This window comes from Plectropomus leopardus, chromosome 3 (assembly GCF_008729295.1).
Source record: "Plectropomus leopardus isolate mb chromosome 3, YSFRI_Pleo_2.0, whole genome shotgun sequence".
NCBI classification, from domain to species: domain Eukaryota; kingdom Metazoa; phylum Chordata; class Actinopteri; order Perciformes; family Serranidae; genus Plectropomus; species Plectropomus leopardus.
In genome coordinates, this window is record NC_056465.1 from 13,172,463 (window position 1) to 13,192,660 (window position 20,198).

Here is a 20,198-nt window from a genome sequence, read left to right on the forward strand (position 1 = left end):
ACTTGAAATTAAATTTAAGAGCAATGTGACAGGAGCCAAAATTGAAGGAAAAAAAAAAACATAAACAGGCATCAGTTACTTAAGAGTAGGAATAATTTGCCCAAACATTTGTTGTAACATAAAAAACTTTTTGGTGACATTAATGTAAGAGGCATTCTGTACATATATTTCATTAATTTTTGAGATTTCACCAAGCCACATCAGAAAAATGATTAATATAAATCTTTCTTCCCATGTTTTATCATTTTTAAGACTTTTAAGAGATTGATTTAAGGCATTTTGATACCAATTAAGGCCTTGTATATCAATTAATGGACTTAGTGTCTTTTTAGTCTTTTTGAGGATCCACAGGAACCCTGAAAAAATTTTTTTATTGATGCTCGCACAATGTTTTATTTCTAACATGTCTTGTCTGTGTTATTTTCATTATTACTGTTTTTATCTTATATTGTTATTGGGTATTTCATTTCTGTATTATTTTTAATTGTCTGCCTTTATTTGCCTAATTGCAGTCCTGAAATGTTTTGATCTTACTTCAACCATGTAGAGCAGTTTGTAACTTTGTTTCGAAAACAGCTGTATAAACATCTTTTCACTAATATATACACTTTATAACTTTCAGTGCTTCCACTTAATTAAAATTAGCCATAAATTAGAAGCTATGTTACTTCATGTGGTATGTACAGCTGTTTTTGTGTATCTACTGGCTCTCTAACCTTCAAATGTGTGTGGGAGGTTATAATATGAAGGACATGAGCAACAGGGTGTGACAGTAGTTAACTACTGTAGTTAATCAGTAGTTAAAAAATGGGATGATAATGTATGGATCATCATATACATATGCGGTGTTGTCCATGTATCGAGTCACAGATAGTAATCCAAATCATATTAATTCATATTTTCCCAATATTTATCTTCAAACCTTTAAATGTTTAGTGCAAATGCTTTTTTGTGTTATTAAGTTATTAAGTGTTATTTTAAGACTCTTATCAAAAGTCTATTGAAGAAGCACCTTTTAGACTTGACGAAAATTAATGACTCAAGTGCATGTTATGTTGTTTGTTTTGTGTTACCTGATTTCACGGGAATCCGTGGGCAGGTGCATATCCACATTCGTAGTATAATGAGTGATGGCGAGCACAGCCATGCCCAAGCACTCATTTTCTATCTCGTGTTGCTCTCCTTCTGACTGGGACATCCTTAAAGGAACAAGGCCTGACTGAAAGTCATGTTGGCCCTACAAAACAAACACAGATTAACATTTAACACAGAGATATACCAAATGCATTTGAACATAAAAAGAACTCTGAAACTGGATAAGATACACTGCATGATTTGGTTCTTTGTGTGGCATACAGAGCCTGTCAACACAACCAAACGAAATGATGTAGCTGACTTTTTTTTAGTTCTTATACTCTGCATAACTGAACAGTTGTTACTAGAAATATGGAAACATCAATTACTGCTGAGTTAGAGCTTTATATATATCTTTACTGGACTTAAAGAATGTAACTGACAGCAGTGGCTCTTAATTACCCTCAAGGGGTGTTACTATCTAAAGCTGCACTTCCTGGTATTGTTACTGGTATTGTTATTTCCTTTCAGCTGTTGATGTTTTCAAACTCAACTGTGCAATGTGTTGATGTTAAAGCCTTTAATCCCATGACACTTCCAAGGTATTTAAAAGACATAATAACAACTACAACAATAAAAAGGTTTTAGTAAAGTCAAATCTTTTTAGATATTCTCATATTTGCAACAATGACAGAGCAATGCCTAAAATGCTCCCATACCAATGTAAAGAAAGTTAGATGTGTAGCTAATTATTTTTTCACCTGGGCAAACAGGTAGTCGAGAGAGGCAGCGTCCAGCAGGGGAGTTCCTTCTGGTGTTTTCTGTGGACTAAGTCCCCCTCTGAGTTTACTGATGCAGTGTCTCCAAACTGGAGACTCTCCTTCAGTGGTTCCATGCCAGTTTCTGAAATAAAACCTGACAGGAGAAAGAAAGTAAACAGAATTAATTCGGGGTGTGCGTTCAAGAAAGTATAAACAGCTCTGAAAAGGCACACAGAATACACAAAATAACAGGAGTTTTAATTCCAGTGAATCCCAATTAATTCTTGAATGCACTGATTTCGATCATGCGTGTTCAGGAAACCACTTCTACTTTTTCAAATTATTCCCAGAAGAGAAGAATGATGTCAGTCCTATAAATAACAAGGTAAGCCTTGAATTTGCAATGATGATTTTTTTGGCCTTCGGTGAAAGAGAGGCCTGCCAAAGGTAGAATTTTAAAATGACACAGAGAAACAATACAGGAAGTTCACTACTTGCTCCTTTGTTATGCAGTAATCGAACTGTAAAAAATGTCCACAATGTCCACTTTCCCTCAATTTCCCACTTCCACTTTTTATACAAAATGCATACCCAGCCAGTAAAAATTTTAGTGCTGGGTAACATCTCTGTTTTGGTTTGGGGTTTTTTTTTTTTTACATTTTGACCTAATTTCCTGTTTTCTGTGAAGTGAAGCAATATTTAAGCTAGCCTGTGCTTTTCAGAGGAAATATAATCTCTGTCTGTTCAGCGTCACAGACGTCTGTCTACATCCTTTTAAGACCAACAGCTGACAATGGGCAGTGTGCAGGGGCATTAGTAATACAAAACAAGAGAGCATTTGAAAAAATAAAAAGAGAAAAAAGGAAAGTGGCAGATGGAAATCAGCAAAACAGGCACATGCATGCAAACTCTATTGGCCAGAGAAGGACATTACAGACTGTAAAAGGATAGGCATAGGACACAGGGATAACTTTTTGGGGCATTAATGTGTTGTTGTTTTTTTATTCTAAGCCATGCTAGCAGTAACGATGATGTTGGTCTGTCTGTCTTTCAGTCAGTCAGTCCACCACTTTGGTCCAGACTGATATAGTATATAAACATTTATACAGTGAATTGGCATGTACTTCTGTGCAAACGTCAGTGGCAGATCTTCCTGTAGGAAACAGGCAGCCACCAAGGGAAATTTAGTACATGTTATCAGAAGAACATACTTATGTAAGATATTAAACAATGTAAATATTAACATCAGCCTGTTGCATGCCATTGTAAACATGTTAGCCTTGGATAACCTTCAGCTAAAAGCATTGATTTGCATAATTGCAGCCTCACAGAATTATACATCCTGGTGCCATTTTAATCACTGTGTGATAGTTTTGAGCATTTTTTTATGTCGAAGACTGTGTGACCACGGTGCCTTGCTTGTCTGACAGACAGCACTATCATACGCAAAGCAGGCTGCAGCAAAAAAAACCTTATACACACAAATACACACACAACACCCGCCACAGTTAGGCTCAGCGCATGCTCGCTTTTCTCTCTCGCTACTGGCAAAGCACAGAGAAAGAGGAAGTTCAATTGACACCACAGTTCTGTTGTTTTTCCCTCTTTGCATGGAATGATATCTAACTTGTCAACTTGTCGAATAAAGAGGGACTTCACTTTTCAAAACTTTCCCTCCAAAAACAAACAAAGATACAATGAGCAATTAAGTCTTTTATAACTAGGTCAAGTATGAAATTGGACTCTGCTCTTGGTATCACTTGTAAAGGTTGTAAGAAGTCAGTGAGTCACTGCCTTTTATTCCTTTTCTAATTGACTTGTATGCCTTTTCTAAGACTATATTGGTGTATGGCCGAAGGTTAAAAAAAAGCCCTCTCTGAACTGCTGCTAACCTCCATCTTTTGCTGAATTCCAAACACTGTTCCAGATATCTTTGGCCGTTTTCTCCTTTCTTTCCTTTTATTAAGCCAAAGTGAGAGTCGAGATCTAACAAGCCTGCGGGAACCTGAAGAATGTGTCTCCTCTTGCCAAGCCACCCAGTGCCTTTTGCTCTGTTATGATCTCATACAACCAGAGCTACTGATTGATGATACATCATACCTACATTATTTGGCAGTGTTTTTACTAATGCCACTAATTGAATGGTGTTATGAAATTGTATGCAACAAAGTGATATGCCCTCCATATTCATTTCATGGCAATGACAAGCATTCATCCGTCTCTGAGCAAAATGCAACCTTTAAAACTATATAGTAACAATCATGTTCTATGTTGATATGAGACCTTTCATGACAACATTAAAATGTGCAAATAGGACTTTGTTTTACTCTTTTCAGATCCCCAAGTATCTTGACAGTCCTTGATGTTATGTTTTTCGCTCTAAATTTGCTCTAAATTAAAACAATTTGAAGACCAAGGATTTGTTGCTGAAATCATTTGTATAATCTTCTACTAGATTAGTTTACTTCTAGAAAAACATTTTTGTTATTATAAGTAGCTTAACAGCTGCATAAAACTGAAGGAGACCTATAGATAAAATTGATTTTTTTAAGTGTGTGTGACTATAATGGATGTTGCTTGCAACACATTTAAGTATCCTCAGAAATGAACAAATTCCTCTCTAGAGTCCAGACTAAATATATACAGCAGCATTCACTTATTTCCATTATTTTCCATCAATTGTTGTGGCACATGTCATTATGGCAGCATGAGAAACAAAGTAGCCCTGGCATCCACCTTGCCATGTGTTTCAGCTCATTATGGGGACTCCTGTGGCGTTACCAAGCCATCCAGGATATGTAATGCCTCTAGTGTATTCACAGTCAGTCCTCAAATTTGGACACAGAGGAACAGCACTTCAAGCAAACAAATTTACCACTTAAATCCCAGATCCCATCCTTTGGACACCACCCAGAGCTCTGGGACCAAAGATGAGGGTTAGAATGTAGATCAACTGGCAAAAAAAAACAAGTTCGGCCTCCAGGCCCAGCTCCCTCATCATCTACAGTGGTACATAAATCTGTTTATTGAAACTCGCATACCATGTTATATTTGAGCGCCATCACTTAAGTCAGCAAATGAAACCCACTTTGAAGGGTTACTCCAGAGTTTTCTAATAGAGTTTCATGGCCTCTGACTTGCAGGTCCTGGCACTCATCCCAGATTGTGTTCAAACCACTCCAGTGTGGACTGGAGGTCAAAGAACGACATCATCCACTATGTGACCACACTGTAGGTCACAAAACTGCATAATCCCCGCAGTTTTGAGATCACCAACCAAAAACTCCATATTAGGCAGGGTATTTCTCTGAAACACACTCTTCCTAGTTCTTTTTTCTTTTCTTTGGCTTTTTTGGGCATCATCTACATGACCTTTGAAGTCAGAGCTGAGGGATATGGAGAAAATCAGACATCACAATAATTTTGAACCTAATACCTTACTATCGATATTTCAGTGATAGTATAAAGTTGACTGTTAGTGCTTTCACAGACACAATGGGATTTTTGTTAAAAAATCATCAGTAGTGTGGATATGAGGCCTAAGTGGGTAAAGACAAATAAGAAATTCAGCTAGAACAGTTTGGTAAGTTCAGAAAATGAAATCACCTTACTGTAATGCAGCCTTTTAAACCAGGAAAAGACAATAAACTTAACAATATCCACAATATACGTAAAGCGATATCTAGTCTCATATCACAAAATCAATATAATATTGATATATTGCCCAGCCCTGATTTTAATTTCCTGGCAGAAATATGGTGGCCTGTGGAGGCATCCTCTCCAGGAACCAACCCTGAGACCCCACAAACAGGCTAAATACCCTGCATTAACCCCATATTTGCCACACAAAAAACCCATGCATACACACTTTAGATCTTGTTAATGTTTACATTCTGGACCTTGTACATGTATATAGATATATCTTTTTTTTTTAAATCTATTTTTTCTATTTTTATTGTTTGGAATAGTGAGCTGACTGGTTCTTCTTGTCCATAACATTTCATTGAATTGCTGACTGTGTGTTAACTTGCATATGACAAATAACTAAACAAATCTGATATCTGAATCTGAAGTGCTGTTCAGCACAAACGTTAAAAACAACAGTTAGAGGTAGACAAGAAAACAGTCCTGCCCCTTAAAGCCTCATGTATCTACTTCTGTGATGGCCTTCGGGTTGGTTCGTTATGGCACATGGTTTGTTTGGTATCATTTAGCATCGCTCCACCTCCTGCTCCTTCCCACAAGAAATTAATACATTTTATATTGCAGGAGCCAGTTTTAATAGTCAGGTGTCAACATGCCAAAGTTCCTGCCTTTGAATGCTGTTCAGCTGGCAGTGCACAGATCCCTGCACCTTATCTTGCAGGTCGGGTGTAGAGCTCGATTGTGGAAAGTGCCCTGTTATCAGAAGTCCAGAAAGGTTGTTATATCCTGAGGTGGGTTTCTCACATAGGAGATCTTAAAATTGTATTAAATAATATTTCCACTATCTTTAAGACTACACCACATTTGATAAAAACTCATGTTGTTTCAAGTGAAGTTTTGACTTCATGGAGAAAAATAATAATAATAATTATAAGAAGAAGACATACTTCATAAATGCCTAAAGGGGAATTCAATTTTTGTTGTCATTTACATGTTACAAACTTAGGCCCGAAATACACACAAATGCACAAACAGGACCTATAAACATGAATTAAATGCAGAGATGCAGGTGCCCTGAGCAGTTGGTGGTTTGGTGCTTGCTCAAGGGCACTTTAGCAGTGCCCAGGAGATGAACTGGCACCTTTCCAGCTACCGGTCCATGTTCCATATTTGGTCCAGGCGAGAATTTGAACCAGCAACTCTCCAGTTCTCAAGACAAGTCCCTATGGACTGAGCTACTGCCGCCCCATATAGCAGCTTAAAAATTACAATATTCAACTCCAATGTAGTCTTACCTCATGCGATAGTGCAACTTGACACTGGTTTCATCTGTGATCTTGAACTCATAGTTGGGGGGGTACCACGTGCCAGTTGTCTCATCAAACAGGGCAAACAGGTTATGGCACAAGGGAGAGATTGCTGAGAAGGGAAAGAAAAAAAGAGCAAAAAAGATCAATATTCAGATCATTTAGTGAAGTGGGGTTGAGGCTATTTTGCAGGCCTTTGTTCAAGGAGAGGATTTAAGATTAGCCTGTTTTTAGTCAAAAGCAAACCTTAAAATGTCTGCAATGAAAAGAGACCATTATAATCTTAGCAAATCTAACTAAAGTCAGTTAGAATTAGTATTTTTTGTGTAGAGACAGAGAGATGCTTCTTCTAAGAGGCCCTTGAGTGACATTTAGTCTAATTCTACAATAACTGATTCATGGCTTTTGGACTGTGGTTGCAGTTGATGTACAGTAGAGCCATGTGCGTGTGATTGTTTGGAATCTAATGTTTTTTATTGCAAATGTTGACAGCTGAATGGCAGCACTTCGAGGTAAGGCTGTAATAAACACTCATCTGGATTTGAGAAAAGCAATAGACAGGGAGAAATTCTCTTTGTGAGAGTGTGGTTTAACACTCTCACATTTATTCCTCTTTGAACAATTAACTTTGCATTGCCGTATTTCATGAAGTTAATCAGTGAGTAAAGCCACAGGGGCTGAAAAATTATTTGTTAAAAGACGTAAACCATTTTGCCCAATCATTACAGAACAGCACATTCAAATTATTACCTGTCAGGGTAGCTGATGGAGAAGACAAAACTGATTAATAGTTTAATTAGAAAAGTGTGACGTCCAAGCTGATGGCAGCCGCTCTAAACAATTTTTGTAATTCAAGCAGACGCACAGTTTTGCTTGTTTCAGATGCATCCTAAAAGCATTAGCTGTTTATTAAAAAAATATGCGTCAAATCTATTCTTCAAGGAGCCATAGCACATTACACAGAGCAAACTGAGTTTACCTGCTAACAGGAATTGTATGTGAAGATAAAATATAAAATATAAAATATGATTGCAAGGATCAATGTGTTTTTAATAACTTAAACAAAACCAGAAATGTTTGATCCGTGTTGTTCACAGTATGAACGTTGTCTTTTGGCTACAGGAATAAACAGCAATAAACACAAGTGAACAAAACAAGAAACCATTTATAGCCTCTGTGAGGGGCCATCAGAGGCAATAGTTTTGTAGTTTGTGTTTTTCATGTTCCGGGTTGAGCAGCATGCCCCAGAAGCTGTATTAAAAAACAGGTAGTGTCATCATACACCACATTTGCCACACCGCAAGCAGGTAGCCTTGAGCAGAGAGCAGATAAGCATGGTAGGTAAATATAAAACATTTTTTTGGTGTGATAATTCATTGTTTGCTGCCAGTGTGACACTACACACAAACTTGTTTGTTCATTGCTTAGTGCACAGTTTGGGTCGAGTGAAGAACATATTGCGGAGTATTGTTCCTGCCATTCAACTGATGAAAGTTTGCACCCTTGGTAGGCGAAGCAAGGTATGTGGCGAATTGATTGGCGTGCCGTTGAAGTTGTTTGGTTGTATATCGGGGGGGTGTTGCAATGGTGTGGCTGGCGTGGTGTATTTTGTAAATGAATTATGGTGGCAATTTGATTATGGTGTCTTGTAAATGATAGAAACTGATGTTTCTGTACATGTTTAATGTGTTTGTTTTAAAGTAATGATGCAATGAAAATGTTATTTATAAATGTGCAATCAAATGTTGAGATGTTGATTTGTATGTGTTGAGGGCTCTCATCATACAAGAAAACAAACATATTTTTCTATGTGTTTTAGTTTCACGGTGCTTGACAGACAAATACGGACTTTCAGCACCAGTCGACTCCATGCTGTTGTCGTTTGATGCCGAGGGCTGCTACAGCCTCCCTGCCCACTTAGAAGCACAAGTATTAAGGAAAAATGACCAAATCAATAAATAATCAATCAGTAAGTCTCCAAAAACTCATAGGCAAAGAGCTCTGTGCACCTGGTATAGTCTAATGTTATGCAGAGGACGGAGCAAAACTGGAAGCAGCCTGACGGTGGAGAGCTACAGCCAATGAAATTGTCCCTCCTGGCCCTCTTATAGTCATTATGGCACAGAAGATTTAAAAAACTGAGATTAGTTAATCTTGTATTGTGCTTAACTTTACAATATATCAGGAATGGGATTAATCTGCTGATGCTCTGATTCAAAATGAGACCATTTTTTTGAAAATAGAGTTCCACATAGCAAAGGAGAAAAATGTCAGTGTTAGCCATGTTTTTCAATGTAAAATCTGTAAATAACACTTTGCAATAACATGTCATCACCATAGGAATCATATAATGTTTTTCTTTTTTTAACGACATGAGATTTCCTTTATTGTGAAATGCAGCCATAACAAAACAAGTGAAGGCAAGTGTAAGGCCATACGAACAAACAAAATAAATTATAAAAGACACAAAGACAGAGAAGAACATTAAGGAAACAGAAATTAAACAAAAACAAAGAAACTGTGTATATAGGTGTGTGTGTGTGTGTGTGTGTGTGTGTGTGCGCGCACACGCGTGCATGCGTGCATGTGTGTGTGTGTGTGCATTTGTGTGTGTGGCTGTGTGTGCTACATCTAAACACACACATACATACATACACATACATATACAATATCCACACACAGCTTCACATACACTGTGTATACATCCATATAAAAACAGAAAGAGAGTCAACAGAAGTAGTATGTATAAATCAAAAAGAGAGGAGGAGAAAGAGTTGCCACTAACATGTTGTTTGCGTGTGTGTGCGTGCGTGTGTGCGTGCGTGTGTGCGTGTGTGCGTGATAGACAGGCCGGGGGGCAGAGGTAGCAGGTTGGCAACGGCACCAACCATCTCGGGAGCAAGCCTGAAGCGCAGCGCCACGTCAACAGAAGAGCTGGGATCTGGGCCCGAAGCTGTATTCTTGTATTTCATCTGGGCAGTTGGATTGGTGCTGGTCATTTAATATTTTTTCTTTATAGCTGTACTCTTTGTGTTTATATGTCTCACTTTCTGTCTGTTCACATGCTATAAAAGTTTTCACTGTTTGACCAAAGCCAGGACCTGGCAAACAGGTCATGTTAAGCAGCTAACAACAAAGCAACAACACTTTACTGATTATCAATAATGTTACGCCTTATGCAATGTCATTAAAGAGTGGGGATCTCAGTTGTCAACCCCCCAATTGTTATGCCCCACATTATATTCACAGTAAATCGAAAACTATCAGCATCGCCTTCAATACTGGCAATACACAATACAATAACACAGAGTACATCAATAAGCAGAGCAGACAATTCTTGATTTTGCTGACTAGCCAACAAGTCAGTCACTCACAGCATTTCTTGGCAGCATCCACACAGAGCTGCTCCACAGTGTAGCAGCCTTTGAAGTACTCCAGCTGGTGCACCTCCGGTGTGTAAAAGTGGATCTCGAGGCCCCAAGTGGAAGTAGGAGAAGAGGAGAATTGCGCCCTCTTACTGGACCTCCTCATCTTTCCACAGAGTTGCCTGCTCAACTCCATCACCCACAGAGTTGGCATTCAGACACTAGACAAGCAAAGTGAAAAAGAGAAATGGGAGAGTAGGAATGTTAGATTTCTTTTGCTTTCACATTGCACCAAAGTAAGCCTTGCATTTAATTCAGTTCAGAATAAATAAGACAAATGAGAAAATGCACACATTAGAAACGCCTAAAACCTCATTCATTTTTCTCTTAAACACAACGTACTGTATTTTGATGTTCAGTGAAATGGTAAATCAAACCATGTTTCACAAGTACTTGCTATTAAGTAGCACTAATATGATTAATTAAATTACATTATCAATGAAAGTCCCATGGCTGTTTTTAAACATATCAGTAGTTTTTAATATCAAGTTTACCAGAATGAGCATCCAACCCTTACACTATAATATAATCCACACTTTCTGAGGAAACGGTTGACCACTGTCATTAACATAGCCAGTCAAGTGCTAAAGGTGTGTGGGCATGTGTTACAGTATGACATGAGTGTTGACTGTGAGCTCAGCAAATAGCAGCAGAAACTCTAAGTTCAATGTTCATTAACCTGATGAGTCATATTAACATACTGCAGAGCACTTACACACAAAAGCACAGAGAGTGATGTATCACTACAAGTGAAATGACGTCAGCCTTTCAACTGAGCTGACGACAACAACATGGGGAACAGATCACTGCTGCGACGAGTCTGGTCGTCACTGCAGGATGAGCCGAATAGTCTGTCTACACCAGCTGCACAACAAAAGCAGCAAATCAACAGCAGCAGCCGTGAGTCTTTTTGTTGACAGCACTTACAGCTAAACACATCAGCATAACTAGAAACAAATATTGATATATGATCATTGCATGTATTAACACTTGCCATCACATGCATAAGCATATATCCACAAACATGAAAAGGAGGAGAAAAGGGGAAACAGAGATAGAGACGCAAAGAGAGTGATAGACTGATGAGGGTTAATTGTCTGTTTTTGTCATTTCTTGCTTGTTGTAACTCCTGTTAACTTCTTACTAAGCTGACAAATAAATTCTATTAAATTACTGTGCCTTGGACACAATAATTCTACCCTGCCAAACTTATCCTATTTCACACTAAGCTAAAGCTGATCATATTCAAATCAACTGCAAAGCTCAGGAAGTAAAACTTAGCTTTAATAATATGTACATTTAATGTTTTTAATCATGTGCTCTAGCACATATGCCAGTTCTCAAAATTAGTAGTAGTAGTCAGCCTGGCAAGTGGGCTATCCTGTTATAGTCATCCTTTCTCTTTATTGTCATTTACAGCTGAATTTCTAGAGAAAAGATTTTCAGTGAGTCATCTGTCTGCCTGTTAATCACTGAGCGTGTCAACTTCCCTTGCTCTTCCTCTTTCTACTTAAATTCAACTTGCTACTTCTAACCACTACTGAGATTAAATGTTAATAATATATCTCATACATTTGATGTGACATAATAAGAAAGCTATCTTTAACAAAGGATATGATTAAAACTGGTTGAGACTGGCAGCTCTGAGCTGGTGCCAGTTTTGCAAAAGTTTAGTAATCTTTAGACCAAATTTTCCCAAGTCTACTTCAGCTGAAAAAGATGACAACAGTCCCGCTCACTCCCTCTCGATGATGTGACCCTGCCATGTGTGAATGCCTTTGTTTTAAAGGCTGTAAAATGACTGGAAATATTGTTGCTACCAAACAAAAACAAGACCTTGGAGACTCTTTTAGACATTTAGTGATAGACAGCCAATCTTGACAGTTGCGTAGGTGATTCAGGTCTGGGGAAAAATAAGTCTACATAAAAGACTACCAAATACTGCCTTGATATGCATCTGTGTTTTACCAAAAAACTGTACCAAGACAGCAATAATTACCATCATTATTAAATAGTTGACCATTATTTTTTCTAGATTAACCTTATTAATTGTTTGGCCTTTAGTGTGTCAACAAATACTAAAATGCCCATCACAAAGCTGGAACCAGATCATTTCTTACATTATTCCAAAAAGAAAATATTAATATTCTTGGCAGTAAAGGCTCTGACATGAAACCAATCATTTTTAAGCTAAGTGTTTCAGCTCTTTAATGTATAACTTCAAAATGGGCATGTTGTCATTAAAATTAGTATAAAAATGCTAACAAGGATTAGTAGCATGGGTGGTATAGGCCTTGCATTAATGGTAACATTCAGTTCTACTTAATTAATGCACATGGCTGAATGTTAGTAAAAATAAAATGTTAACTCTGTGTTGGTTGGGTGGTCCAAACAATTTAGTGTTTCTCCTGCCTCTTTAAGTCTGAGAAAGGTAGCTCATCTGAGAAGTTGAGTAGAAAAAACTGACCACAGCAAAAACCTAGACTGAAACTGAAATAAAGCTGCTCATAGGTTACTAAATGTAGGTTACTAAACTGACTTTTCTTTATTTTTAAGTTTAGGGTAAATTAATTGTTCCATGAAGTGGATGCTGAGGTTATGAGCTGCAGACAGTGGCCATTTGGTTATAAAAAGCACAAAGACAAATAATCAACATAATTAAGGATTGTCCTGCTCTATTAGGCTACACAGGCCAACAGAAGGAAGATAATGACTAACAAATGAACAGTCATCTTCTCATATTGTCAAAGAAGTCAAAAAAGCCTGGAGAAATAACTATATAAAACATTTCTTTAACTAAAAAATGCTCATCTCTTTTTATTTCTTTACGGTTCAATGTGACTGAACAGTAATAACAATAATAATTCTCCTACCATTTCAACTCTACTCATACCTAATTATTTCTCATTAATAATAATTTTTGCTTTTGATGGGTAGTGTATTAAAGGTGTATTTCACAGGTTTTGTGATGATATTACATTATATCGATTATTTGGACAACCATACCATATTAGCTGACATCACAAAGTCTACCACAACATGATTTCAAATCAATGAAATTCAGGGGCCTGCGATCGATATGAGACGAAGTCAGTAAATATTTTCACTGTCTTTATCTTGGCAGCTTACTATTGTTTGCCTTGCACTCGGCCGCTAGCATTGTTTGAATATTTAGGAGGGAGGTGCGCTTGGATGGAAATGGATACAGAGACGAACCATGGGAATTACAAAATAAAGACATGTCTTAAAGATGACAATATGTATCAATGTTTTCCCTTTTTATTGATCAGAACAGATTGTTGATCATTGAATTTATAAATAAATCCAGATCAATGTATTGTTACACCCCCAAGGTGTATCTGAAAAATCCTCTCTACCTTGTGTTTGAAAAAACAAATCATATCATATCATTATCACTACAATCAGTTTGTATAAAAACTGTCCTAAGGGGGAACCTTGCCAATCATCATTAAAATACAATTTAATTAAAGCACTGGATCAAAGGAACTCTATTTAAAAAAGAACACAGAGTTGAATTCAGGTGCAGTGACAGCTGCTTGTAGGTAATATCCACAGCAATGTCTTAACTTATATTTCTGACTTTAGACCACACCAGAAACTGACACTGGGTGTGATCCAAACATATTTTTCATCATTTAATGGAATTAAATCCACACATCTATGAACAAAAGTAGATCCTTATATCTTTATCCAAACAATAATGCTAGCCCCTGAAAATGCTGCTCTTACTCCCGCTCTGCCAGTTATTTTCCAACAAAAGACAAATTTTGGCATCAACAAAAAGGACTGGGTCCAATTAGCGCAGAAAAAAATGCCAAAATTGGGCCTTCACACCCTCCTGCCCTCATATTTGAGATATTATAATAATGAGTGGGTGAATGGACACCTGAGCAGGATTTACTCACACTGAATAATAGCTTTGTTTACATTCAGACACAAGGAAAATGCTTGGAATTTTTATTTGAGTACTTCTGGCCATCTGGCACTTGTCATTGTTGTTCTTTTTTGTATGACACTAATCATTTTATCATCATTATTATTTACAATCAATTTCCCTGTTTTGTTTTCTTCAACCTTTTCAGTAGTTTCTGTCATATTTTTTTGAAATACTGCTAAATTGCTGCACTAAAATAAAGTAATAAAACATTTACTCAAGTTTGAGGTATTTCTATTCCATGCTACTTTATACCTCACTATATATCTGTAGGATATATTGTGTTTTTTAATCCCCTTCATTAGTTTGACAGATGCACTACTAATAGTTATTTTGCAGATTCAAATCAATACACAATAGAATTAAAGAACGATTTATGATGTATTATTATAGATGGGAAAATGTGAGCCAGCAGTATTTGCTCAAATTAGATCCACCTTTTCCAGGTGCAACATTAGAGTGACTATTACACATAAATGTGTCTATAATTTAAGTCCAATTATATAACATACTATATATTATTCTGAAATGGGCATAATAACATTCTGCATAATGTGCAGTTGCTACTTTTGGTACTTTGTATATTTTTATTACAATACCTTATTCACTAAAGTAATTTTTGAATGCAAGACTTTTATTTGCAATAGAGTATTTCTACACTGATGTACTGCTTTTTTTACTGTACATAAAAGATCTGAGTACTTCTTCCACCACTATATAATCTGAACAGTGCTTCGCAGCAACACTGTTGCTCGTGTACGTGCAGAGCTAGGACATCCCCCTATATGCTTGCCCTGAGTATTAATAAATCATTTAATTAATGTACCATCCCACTTTTTTTTTTTTTTTTCTGTACCAGTTTTTGATAATACAGCACCCATGTAAGCATACTGACATTAAGTGTTCACATTTGTTATCACCGCATCTTTGGTATATTGATCAAAGTGAGACTGAAAACTAAAAACAATTTTACAGGATGTTCATTAAATTGGCACAATTGTATTACTTTGCCGTATTACACACAAAAAAATAACAAAAGCATGAATAGGTGCTCTGATGGTGAGGGATTTTTAATATGAGCTCCTCCTTATTCTTCAAGTCTCCAAGGCAAAAAATATTTATATAACACATTGACATATTCTATAAACCTTTTATACTTGGTGATATTTAATTTCACCATAGCCACCATACTGATAAATTCATTATTAACTACAGTAAAGTACTGATTCTTAATGAGGAATTCCAGTGATGTAAGACAAGAAAATAGGCATTTCACTGATTATCAACAGCCTTTAAACCAGAAAAGTAGAAACTAATCAGAGAAATTAGCTAGTGAAATGTTATCTGTATGACAGCAACATCAATTTATAATAGGTACTGCCAATTCAATATGTTATGCACATGCATTTTATAAACCTAAATTTAAGTTACTGAAGGGACACTGGATTTGAAAAAAAAAACAGAAACGATAATACTGTAATTTGGATAGGCAGGAAATAAATACCATTTTTTAACAGTTTTCAATACATCTCAGTAAAAATTTGCTGCACCATGTCTCAGTTTTTGAAAGTCACAAAACAAACTTGCCTAAAGTGAAAAACCACAGTGGGCAGAAAATATGCTGGTGAAGCAAAAGCGTCGCTAAGTCCACTTGGTTAGTACAGGAAGAAGTTAAATATGTGATAAATCTAATGCTCTTTGATGTTAAATATCATGTGATCATTTCGCATTTAAATGTCAATTATCTTGACTAATCTTAGTTTAGCTACAGTCTACCTCTGAGTGAAAATTACCCTTCACACATATGTTAACTATGTATCTACGTTATTTGAGTTAAAATACATTTTGTATATTGTTTTATGGTAAAAATAAAATAGCTCTGCGATTAAGCCTGCCACCTGCTCATTCATTATTAAAATACTCATCAAATTTAAAGGTGTGTTTAAAATGCTTTTAACGTTTTAAGTGTTCCTGTCCTATTTCTGTAGTGTGTGTGTGTGTGTGTGTGTGTGTCAAGCCCAAGAAGAGGCACCCAACTTAGTCAGCCTCAAATGTGTGAAGCCACTTACACTACCTTAACAGGATTTTGTATGATTTAGTAAAATATTTGCATTACAGGATTTCATTGTCAATTAAGCTGACAGTTTTTTTAATTGGACAGTTAGCCTAATTGTCTAATCTATGCAATGTCAAGAAATTGTGGAAGATCTATCAATAGCAGTAGCAGTAGCTTAGAAGCTTAGCCTATATCACAGAGAAGTAAGAAAACCAGGAAATATTCACATTTGAGAGAATGGAAACTGTGAATGTTTGCCAGGATTGCCACAAAAATTACTCATACATTGAATCACTTATAAGCATCATTGCAGAATAATTTTCTGTCTGTGGACTAATGAACTAATAGTGACAGTTTCAATGACAGGTGTGTGACACAAAGTGACTCTTTTGATCATCCTCTTCCTGTTCTGTTAATCGGTTAAATTCCAGTAGACAGAATAAAATCCAAGCATTTTACTAAAATCCATCTTCACAGCATTGGAACAGGGTCCCTGTGGCCCCTGTGGCCCCTGAGGCCCCCTCTGGTCCGGCATCAAACAAACAGCAGGTTTCATATACTCTCCGAACGCAAAATGAAAGAAAATAGAAAGCTGGCTGTTTTATAGAGAAATATCGCTTTTTCAACTTTTTTCTCCAAAGTATTCACAATTTCACTTCAAGTATACAAACCCCGATGTAATTCAAAATGTCACTGGCTGTCGTTGTCAATCTTGTAACGTTAAGCCACTATTTGTTTTTAGATCATGTAAAAACTTTTTAGTACAATAGCAGGCCATAGTTTGTGATGGCGTTGTTGTATTGGATTGCATCATATCATGACATATCTATAATATTTCGTGCTCGCTCTGTTCACTGTAAAAGCTATTCATTACATGCTTAAATAATTTCATCACATTGTATATCAGCCTGGCAGCATCTATGTGCCTGTACAGTGCCACTGAACATCGATGGAGTCCCGCTGCTATCATGCCAAACGGGACGAACGTAGGTTGACATTAGCTTGCTAGCCAGTAGTTGATTGAGATGGTCAAAGCGAACACCAGCTGTATGTTTACCCACTTGACAACAACGAGGAAAGATGACAAACAAGTGGGTGTGTTAAATGGACAGACATTTTTCTCAATAGAAACATTTAATAAGAGGTTATTTACTCACCTCGCGAGCTCACACAGGCAGCTGACTAGTTACTTCCGTTTAGTATCAGTACATTAGACGCTTCAACCAAGTTGTAGCTCCTCTCTAGACGGATTTTAAGTACCGTTTCACGGCTATTCCAGTCTAACAGTCCTCGAGAAAAAATATCCAGTGTCCAGGGGGACAGAAAAACTGCGCAAATTCCACAGAATTTGTTGATAATTTGTACCTTGAACAGAGACGTCGTCCTCTGTTCTTGTCTATGGTTCTTGCTTACCCTTCCTGACAAGTACCAGCCCCTTTCCCGAAAACTACGTCATGGCCTACTGAAGAACTAAGCAGCTGATTGGCTGTTTAGCCTGTCACTGAAGATGACGACATAAATCCTTAGCATCTCTGGCTGGACTAGTGCACTAGAATAAACATCTCTTAAAGGGCTCTGGGCTGGACCATAGACCTATATAAACTGTATTTATATACAGTCAATGGGCTGGACTCTGACAGTAAGTTCAAATTATTTTGGATGGAGATAGCACATACCTACAAAACATAGACTTGTTCAAAGGTTTGATAAGCAAAAACTCAATATTTTATATATTTTAGGAAATATTACAATCATAAATGTAAATTGATTCAATAGAAACCCAAAATACAAGAATTCTAAATAAAAATCTAACATTACATCAGTCAAAGATAGCAAAGCTATTTCCTGTCTCATAACTGATTTTGTAAATTTGCTTGAGCTATGTATTGAATAACTAAAAAAAAAACTAATAATAATAAGAAGAAGACAGTGAGTGTATGTGTTTGTTTTTACTACCATAATCTATTCCCACAATGGAGACTCACCTCTCAATTAGAGACAGAGAGGTGGTCCCTATAATATTATTCATAAAATGAAGTACCTCATATAAGCATTTCCATTTAATACAGTGGTGGGTGGGGGGGTTGGATGGATGTTGTTTTTTTTCCACACATAAAAAAAATGAAAAAAACATAAAATCGTATATAACTGTATAAAACTGACAGGGACCATTTTAAGCAGAAGAGTACTTCTACTTTTGATACTTTAATGTTAGCCTTCTTGCCTTTTATTACAGTAAGGTTCTGAACGAAGGGGTTTTACTTGTTTTGTTGTATTTTTTACTGTGTGATATCAGAATTCTTCTTCCATCACCGTGTACATGTACATTTAAACTAGGCACTCATCTGATGAGGAAGACCTCGTGATACGATCAAAAGCTTCAGAGCAGCTATCAAAAGAACCTTTTGATGGGACTGTTTTGGAGACACAAGGGAAAAAAGGATTTGAATAACAGTCTGTGTCTGACATGGTATTTCCATCTAAATGTCCAATCAGTTTGTTATAAAAATATAAAAAATTCTCCTTATCTTTCTCGAAAAAGCCAGAATCTATTAAGATACAAATATTTAAAATTTTGAAGTTTAACTGTTGGAAACATAATGTCAGCTACTTTTCCATAAATTCTTAGAGTATGTACACCAGAGAATTTATGTTTCCATATCACACCTGTGGGTGTTGCATTTTGGACTAGACTGGCAACCAAACTAGTAGCTTTCAGAAACAATAACAAACTCAGGTTTTAGTTGAGCAGGGAAATACAGGGGAAATGAGAAATTGAGCAGGGAAATACAGCCCCCCTCATCATTTGGCAATATGCAGGCCAAACATCCAATTGAAGTGACACTAAGCAAAACACTTTTTTTTTTCTTTCTTTCTTTTTTTTTAGTGGAGAGGGACTTAGATAAAGGAGAGTTTCCAGGAAAAAGCCCTCCAAAGCGATGAGTACAAGATATTAGGACAACTGGGACAAACTGCGGTGGAATGTAAGTACATACATTTAGTAAAGTACTGATACTGAATTGCATTCCTTTTTTCTTTATCCACTCCACCACATCTCACAGGCAAATAATACACTTTTTATATTTGTCTGACAACTTTATATGCTTTTCAGATTACAATTTTTCACACTCTTCTAATCCTGTGATCATGCATTTCCACATTTGATTGAACGTAACATTTTTTACTGATAAACTGAAGGATGGATGGGTTAAGAAACATTTCCCACTTCTTAAGCTGAATAAATTGTTTAAAAAAAACCCAACTTGGATTAGTTTGCAAATGCATCATCCAAAATCTGAAAACAGGGCTTTTTTTCTAAAGTCATGAAAAGTTAACTTTTTAGGGAGACGGCTAAATACACTATCTTGTAAAATATAATTAAAATGTGAACTAATTACAAACATGCAACATACTCATTCATATTTATCATACACTATAATACTGACAGTGAATACTGTTCTGCATATGAATGAATGGATGATTTTTTAAATTTTAGTAGTAGTGGAGTATTTGTATGGTATTGCTAGCCTGCTTTTACTTATGTAAAGGATCTGAATACTTCTTTGCCTTCAGGGAATAAATAAGGACTTTTCACACTCCTGGACTCCACATTTGTGCTTAACTTCTGAAAACTGTAGCAGGAAGTGTTATTGATCTTTGCCGTACTGTGGGTTGTAAAATGTAGGAAGTTCCTACCACGTCTTTGTTTTAGTTATAAAACATCTCTTGTGATTGTGTTTCCAAACTCCAAACATGTAGTCATAGTACATATTTACAATAACACTGCATAGGCCCCATCTTTTGCAAATTTGCATAACTGCCCTTTTGTATGTGGCTGTTTACTGGAAAATATGTGAGAGCATTCCAGTGGCAAAGCATTGCCATTATTAAAAATGTGTTAACGTATACCGCAACTCATGTCTTGTATCATTATGCTGCATGCCATGCGATATATCAATTTCTGCTTTTACAATG

General features: G+C 36.5%; 1 protein-coding gene across 1 annotated transcript in view; it reads right to left on the reverse strand.

Moving 5' to 3' along the window:
- Positions 1–17,634, reverse strand: part of jak1 (Janus kinase 1) — a 69,215-nt gene extending 51,581 nt beyond the window's left edge. The window contains exons 1-5 of the mRNA XM_042514698.1: positions 17,381–17,634; positions 10,162–10,373; positions 6,776–6,899; positions 1,836–1,989; positions 1,074–1,237 (exon numbers count right to left, since the gene is read on the reverse strand). Coding sequence (XP_042370632.1) covers positions 1,074–1,237; positions 1,836–1,989; positions 6,776–6,899; positions 10,162–10,366 — 647 coding nt within the window. The 5' untranslated portion in view covers positions 10,367–10,373; positions 17,381–17,634. The remainder of the gene's footprint in view (positions 1–1,073; positions 1,238–1,835; positions 1,990–6,775; positions 6,900–10,161; positions 10,374–17,380) is intronic.
- Between the last annotated feature and the right edge of the window lie 2,564 nt (positions 17,635–20,198).